The 7,749-nt window shown below is 54.8% G+C and overlaps 1 protein-coding gene across 1 annotated transcript in view; it reads right to left on the reverse strand.

Moving 5' to 3' along the window:
- Notch1 (notch receptor 1) overlaps positions 1–4,917 on the reverse strand; it is a 46,006-nt gene extending 41,089 nt beyond the window's left edge. The window contains exons 1-2 of the mRNA XM_021181098.1: positions 4,608–4,917; positions 2,995–3,073 (exon numbers count right to left, since the gene is read on the reverse strand). Coding sequence (XP_021036757.1) covers positions 2,995–3,073; positions 4,608–4,668 — 140 coding nt within the window. The 5' untranslated portion in view covers positions 4,669–4,917. The remainder of the gene's footprint in view (positions 1–2,994; positions 3,074–4,607) is intronic.
- Between the last annotated feature and the right edge of the window lie 2,832 nt (positions 4,918–7,749).

A 7,749-nucleotide genomic window follows, 5' to 3' on the forward strand; every position in this document is an offset into this window, starting at 1 on the left:
TCCCTAACAGTAACCCAAACAGACCCGCCAGAGAGCACTGTTGGGATGGCGAATTAATTCCTCACCCAACTTAATATGGGAGAATGAAGCCCTTGAAACCAGCCCCACGAGCTCACCAGCAGAGTGTGGAAAAGACACGGGTGTTCTTCAGTGTGTACCCTTCCAGCTCTTACTCAATCCTGTGTACCACCAAGATACCAATCCTGATTCTGCCCTGACTTAATAAAGATGGTGAAGCTAAGGTGAGACCTCTCAAACACAGGGTATCCCAAGATTATCACCCGCTGCCCTGAATTTCTCTGGGCATAGTTCACCTATGCCCTAAATGCATCTAAGACGCGTGTCCTCCTCACATCTGGCTTGGCTCCCAGTGAAGGTGGCCTTAGTCTCCCGGAGCTCCCTCAGTTCAGGGCCTGCAGCTCCTTATAAGCCCTTTTGATCAGTGAATTCATGTTTACCCAAGTGTAGAGGTCCTTCTGGCTTTTCAAATGACAGCCTTTTGTCGTCCTTCCCTCTCAGCACAAATTGGGCCCACAAGGAAGGAAGGCAGGCATGGTGGGTCCCAAATCTTCCTCCAAAGGGCCTCTGATATCCCACAAAGCATAGCGCCTGCAAAGACTCTTCTCTGTCTACAGGAAAAGTCAGGCCTTTCCTATACGATCCCTGGCTAGCTAAACCTCAGTGGTACCAGTACTTAAGAGAAGGCACTTGGTACCAAGAGGATTACTTTGCAATCCTGAGCCCTGAAACTCCCTGCCCGGCAGCTTTCGGGGTAGGTTCTCTGTTTGGGTAGAAGAGATGATTTACAAAGCACTAATTCACTGTCCTATGACTCCATGGTTCTCAGGTCCTTCTCAGAGTAGGCAGCACAAGAAGCTGAAAACAATCAGGATCGTGGCTAGGTGTGACAGAGGTCTACAGGCTCCAAGCTTGTAGACTACCCTCAATTTCTCCTTTAGGTTCCTTTGAGGAAAAAGCGAACTGCCTTTCCCCAGTCAGGAGTGGTGGATCCCTCTGTGTATGCTCTGGCAAACTCTTGGATAGGCCTCCTGAGGCCATGTGAAGAAGTAGACAACACCATGGAATGGATGGGACCCTCAATCACCCAAGCCTACACAGTGACACTGGACCCCTCTATGGATTGGCTATAAAGCCCCCCAAACTGCACAGTGCGCCCAGACCTGTGTCTATCACCAGCCAGGCCTGGCTGTAGCCTTGGCCTCCAGCTCTGCTGACCAGAAGTGAGCATATCTCTTTCATCTCATTGGACTTACGGAGTGAGCACAATGGGGCCTCTGTGGATAGAACTCAGTGGAACTCTGAGCCAAACTGAAGCAAGTTTTCTGCCAAGGAGGAAGGGCCTTAGGATCTAGTGCAAGACAGAAGGCCTGGCACCAAGAGCCTTTCAGTGGCCTGGCTTGTACTGCAAGGGATTTGCAAGCAGCTTCCCCAAGTTTGGGAGGTGGGAAAGAAAGCACAGCACCACTGTGCCTTTGGCTTGAAAGGTGTCCATACAGATACTAAGATACAAGCTATTAGTGGGACTACAGCAAACAGATTGTACCCCATGCACAACTCTACCAAGTGACTGGCGGGCAGCAGACCAGGCTGTGCCCCTTTCCTGGAGGGGCTAAAAAGAAACTACCCTCAATTTCCCCAGTCTGGCAGGACCCCTCCAAGTGCTGAGCAGAAGTAAGAAACCTTTCAGCCCCGCCCTGCCAGTGAGGCAGGCAGACCAAGGAGCACAGAGGCGGGGAAGGGGGTTGTACATTCTGGGAAGCCACGCATAATTAATCACACAGCATTAATCGCCTCCCAACAATAGCTGCTGCCCTTCTACTGAATCCCAGCTGTCGGCCTCTGAATGGAAGGAAATAAGATTTAGGGCATCAAGCGTCCGTGAGGCTTCTGCAAGGGGAGAAAGGGCCCCCCCAAAAAAAGCAAAAAAAAAAAAAAGTAGTGTGCATTCATTAGTGTCTGACAGAGGCACAATCGGCTTTGTCCAATAAACTGCTCACAGACCTGCTTAATTGGCTTCAGTACAGGGCGGGCCAGCCAGGGAGGTGGGGCTGCAGCCCACAGGCTGGGTACTGGAGGCAGCAGCACCCGTTGTCAAGGGGATGAGCCATTCAGCAGTTGGAATGAGGGCGTGCCATGTAGGCTGGAGCCTACTCAGTCTCCAGCCTCCAGGGGAGGCCTCAGCCCCCAGCACCTTGCTAGTCTCATCAGGGAGGAACTCAAGTTGAAGGGCGCTAGTGCCAAGCAGAGACTTCCCCTGGCTGCCTAGTCCTTGCGGGCAACCTGGCCGGGATCCTTCCCAAAAGGATTTCCCAACATGGAACAGACCTTCCCATCCCCAAGTCATACCCATTTCACAGTTGGTGACCTGAGGACAAGGGCCCGTGGCACAGAGTCCAGAGGTGGGTCTTGTCTTAAAATAGGCACTTTTCACTGGGCAGAGGCAGGCAGATCTCTGAGTTCAAGGTCTATATAGTGAGTTTGAGGACAGCCAGAGCTACATAGTGAGATCCTGCTACAAACAAACAAAAACAAAAAACACCACCAACAAAACCAAAACACAAACAAACAACACGGGTCAATTTCCTGCCAAGTGCACTCCTGCTCAGGAAGAGAGATCCCAGGTGACAGGGGGTGGGGGTCTCAGACTCTCTCGGCAAGTGTCCCAGAATGAATGCTCTTCATCCAAAACAACTGTTTCTCAAGCATTTTAAATAAGAACTAGGGCACCAAGAATTCCCAGGAGCCTGAGGGCCCACGAAGGAGTGTGCCAACCTCCAGGGGCCAGAGTAGCTCCACACGCGGCATAATTGCTGGTGATTAAGTAATTGCCAGACTTTGTCCAATAAAAGTCAGCACGTGACTGCACTCAGCCTCGGGGCTGTCTTCCGAAGACAATAGCCCAGTGTTCTGTCCCCAGAAGGCAGGGGCTCTGCTCTGACAAAAGCAACAGGTCCCCTCAGGGGCGGTACTCACACACAGGCTTCAGTGCCGTTGGCCACTTCGCACCTCCCTCCATTCAGGCAGGTCCCACTTGGCTGGGAGCATCTCAAGCCTGGGGAAAGGTCAGAAGAGAGAGGTCAGTCTTGGTTCTGGGCACCTAACTCCTTATAGTCCTGATGGTGGATGGAGATTAAAGCCATGGTGCCTATGCACTAGAGTTACTGGCAGTCCGGAGGGGGAGTTGGGGGGGGGGTGCGGCTTACGAATCAATGTTCTGCTCACAGTATTGTAGTCAAAAACTAGTGGAGAAAGGATAGGCTGGCTAGGTGGCAGGTGTACCGCCCCACTCATAGTGAGGCGAAGTGGACGGCAACTGAAAGACTTAGTAAATTCTCCCAAACTTCTAACCACACAGCCAAAGTGGGAGGGGATTAAGGTGCCCAGCAAAGCCCCCGACCAGCCTCCACCCTTGCCTCAGTTCAAACACAAGATACGAGGGGACCGCAGGAGGGAGGGGGGTGGCCACACTCAGCTCCCCGGATCGTGGGAAAAAGCGACAGCTGCGGAGCCCGCCACCCCGCCCTCCAACAAAGCGCCGGCCCGGGAATCAGAGCGGCCCATTGTCGCGCCAGGGCCGCCTCCTGGGGCAGCGAGGCCGCACCCGGAGACCTGCCCCGCCTCCTCCGACACCCAATACCTGTTCGCAGGCATCTCCAGGGGCAGCCCCCCGCCGCACCCAGGGAGGGGGTCTTAGAAACCCCACTTAGAAGGAATTCCACCCCGTTCTCGGGAAGGGGCTATTATTAATCAAGCCCCTCCCACGCCATCTTAAAGAGCTCCAAAAATTAAGCCCCGATGTAGGGCTGAGCTCGAGCGTCACATAAAACCCCACTTTTAAGGAAAGGGCAGGCAGTTCTCTCCTTCGATTACTGGGAGAAGAGTGCAGTTGGTTATTACAACAGGAGTCCCCCGTTCTGTGAAGCCGGAAGGGAAATAAGGGCTCCCCTCTCCGGCTCCCGTTCCAATCAGCACAGGATTTTCAAACTTCCGAAATGAGTCAGTCCCACGCCCACCCTAGGCAGCAAGCCGCCTGCACATCGCCCCTCTTCGAAAGTTTGATTCCGGCTAGGAGACATTGATCCCAAAACCCCATACTAAGAGTCCAGGGCACATCGTCTCCGCCCCGCTCTAAGTAAGCAACGAGAGCATAGCGCCCCTGACCTCACACTGCACCCCAACATCCGCCCTAGCACGGGCCGGAGGCAAAGAAGAATGAAAATAAATGGTCCCAAGAAGCAACAGGAAACCAAAACCGATTCGATTCAAATCGAAAAGTAGAGGCGCAAGCAGCATGTCCGCCCCCGCGGCGAGCCCCAGGAGCGTCTACCCAAGTGCGAGCCAGGGTTGGGCCTCCGGGGCCCCATATCAAACTTCCAGCGTCTTTGGGCGCTATGAGAAAAGTGGGTACCCCTGGAAGGAGAAGGGTCCTCCTCACACGCCAGGACACCAGGTCCCAAGGTCCCGTCCACCCGCTCTGGCTCCCAACTCTGGCAGCTGGTCCCTTACTCCTATCTACCCAAAGCGTGCGCAGGGCGCAGCAGAAGTTTCTAAAAGGCGCCCGAAGTTGCGGGCTCGCGGGAGCCTACCTCTTGCGGCGAGCGCGGGCAGCAGCGTTAGGCAGAGCAAGGGCGTCAGGAGCCGTGGCATGCCTGCTCGCCAGCTGCCCGCAGCCCGGGCGGCGGCCTCTTGGGGTGGCCGGCGGGGATCGGACGTTGACGCACACCACCGGCGGTCCCGCAGGCGTCCACCCTCTGATGCCCTCTTTCCTGGCGGGTGGGCGGCGCTGAGCCCTACAAGGCACCGGGGCTCGTTCCTTCACTGCGCTCGCACCCGCGCCCAGCGCCCGCGCCCTGCGCCCCACGCCCCTGCGCTCCCTCCCGCGGCAGAGGCACTAGTGAGGCTCTGAGCGGGCGGGTGCTCCGCCCCTATGGGGGCCCGCCCCTGCCCCGCCCCATCCCAGCGGGCTCCGCCCCTGGTTCCTGCGAACCCTTACCCCCTTGTGGACCCTGTCCCTCCCAGCGCTTTGGTGGGTTCTGCGCCTGTCCGGGCTAGGGAGGGCGTCCCGAGCCAGGATCTTATGGTTCGCAAGACAAGGAGGAATGGAGGGGTGTAGGGAATGGGCATCTAGGAACTACTTGTTGTTCGAAAGTTTACAGAGACCAAAAGTTTGAGCTGGGGCTGCGGAAGGATCAGGCTTTGTGTGTAGCCGCCCTCAGCGACATTTGGCCAGAATTTGCATTTCAATAGTAGAGGAGGTACGGGTCTTGTGGGAAAGGAAAGCTGCACCGGGAACGAGCTCCATCCTAGAGTTAGGTCTAGGGCCGTGGGCAGGAGCAGCTGAAGTCAAGTTTGGGGGGGAATCCTGGGGCAGGAGTTTAAATGTGGCGCCCTGGCAGCGTTGCGCGTGTCCTGTCCCTAGGGCTCCACTCCTGGGAGCTGTTTGGTCACGGCTATAGGCATCAGGAGGATTGAGGCCAGGCACTCTTAGCCATGACTTCCGGAACGCTTGACCTTAAACGATGATGGCGTCGCGCCCGCAGCCTCTGTAGAAGGGAGCTCGGGGCTCCCCAAGGGAACTCCCCAAGGACTAGTGTCTTGCTGGACAGATTGCGCTCTCGATTCCCAGCAGGAACCCGAGTCTAGACGTTCCACGGTCACCCTTCTCACTGGTCCCTGGCTGTGTCCGACTTAGGTGGCCCGGGAAAGTGCAGAGTTCCAGTACAATGACTGCTAGCGTCAACACAGCCTCTCATGCTTTATCTCCACCTTGATGTTTGGACATCTTGTGCTAAGCTGCTTAGCACTGGGCGTCCAAGATGCCTTCCTTATCCCTTTGCAGTTAAAGTTCAATGGAATCTGGACCGAACAACACCTCCCCATCCTAAAACACGGTAGTGAGTTCAACACGGAATAAGGGCCCCAGATTATATTGTCCTAGGACCCTCCCATCTCCCTTGACACACCTGTTCCTGAAAGGCACTAAAGGGCCAGTGCCAACAGCTGTCCAGCCCCCATCTCCTGCTCCTCTCAGAAACTGGCCTCAAGCCTGGGGGTTAGCAGCATGAGGTCAGTACCCGAGAGAAAAAGCGCCCAATGCTACAGAAATATTTATATAAGAGATCTGCAGCTCCAGAGAGCAGTTCCATAGAAGGAACGTCTGGCTGCGAGTGCCTCTTCTGAGATGGATCCTGAAGGCCTCTAGCTGCTTATGTGGCGACTATATTCCAGCTTTGTCAGCAGGCAGCCTGACTTGGATACAAAGAAGGCCTTATCCTTCTGGAGTCTGGAGGCCTGCGCTGACCTGGCAACATCTGCCTACCTGCCATCCTGTCTGTCCATGGGTGTCTGTATCTCTTCCACTGTCTTTTGTCCAGCAATGAGTATGGCTGCACAGCAGACCAGCTGAACACAAACACTTGTTGGCTCTTTTTATAAGTAGAGGCCAAGCACACAGGCAGGAGAACTTAGCTGTGGAACCCTGGGACAGCTGAGCCAGAAAAATGGCCTGGGTGGGGGGCAGGGCTCAAGTTCTTGGCAAGTGGGTGTGAAGCTGTTTCACACAGTAGACAGGAGATGTTGGTCCTTCTAGTCCTGTGTCTACCAGGAAAAGGGCTTGGAGGGTAAAAACAACCAGCCAACCAACAAAAACAACAGCAACAACAACACACACACACACACCAAAACCAAAGCCGTTAAGAGAGGCCTTCCAGAGACCCAGTGGAAGTGAGGAAGAGGGTGCCTAGCAAGGCCACCTCAGTGTGAAGTCACTCTTCCTGCTGAATACTCTCACTCAGCCTCAGATGTTCTGTTGCTGACAGACCTGGAACATTTTAACCACCTGCATCGCATCATGAATGCAGACCAGCATGGCCTGGTTGTCCTGGAGGGAGCAGGTCTGTATGCAGGTATGATGGGCAGCATAGAGTTCTAGGAATACCAGGGGGGTTAGGCCTCCGGAGTCTGGGCTACAGGTGCCTCTCCCTCCTGCAGGATCTCACCTTGGCACTTGTGCCTTGTGGGACCCAGAAGTTAGGGTGCAGGTAGAGTGAGACTACCCAGTTCTCAGGAGAGGCTCAGAGATGTCCCTAGGAGAGTAACTCTCAGTCAAGCCAGTTCAGGGCACATGGTATGCTTGGGTGGAGTGACACAGAAGACAACACAGGGAAAGGGTATGAGCATGAAGTGGTCCAGGGTGTGAGCGTTCTATCCTGAGTGGGGTGCTGTCAGAACAGGCAGCTACAGGAACATTCCAGATCACCACCCTCGGAATCCCACTGCTTACAACACTTGGACTTAGCGATCCAAAGAAGTGTCCAACCTAGAGGGTGCTTCCTTCTGACCACTGTGTCCACCACAGTGTGTCTGTCTTCTGGTGGACCCCTGAGCTGGATCCCTGGACTCTGAATCATAGCTACTAACTGACTAACTTACTTTGGGCCCTTCAAGGCTCTAGGCCTCAGTTTTCCCCCTACTAAGTCAGTAGCTTCCAGTCTACCGTTTCTACTTTAAGTACTGCTTTGAACATTTTTCAGAGGTTTGACTATATCTCCATATGTGCTTTCAATGGCCTGAACTGTTGTTCCAGACAGGCAGGCCAGGGCTGGCTCCCTTGTGACTGGTGTTGGTTACCCCAGCTGTGCCAGTGTGAAAGTGAAAGACCCACAACGTGAGGACTCCCTCACGTTCTGACTCAGGAGAGGCGACACCCCAAAATCACCCACAAGAAAC

The sequence above is a fragment of the Mus caroli genome, chromosome 2, assembly GCF_900094665.2.
Source record: "Mus caroli chromosome 2, CAROLI_EIJ_v1.1, whole genome shotgun sequence".
Lineage (NCBI taxonomy): Eukaryota > Metazoa > Chordata > Mammalia > Rodentia > Muridae > Mus > Mus caroli.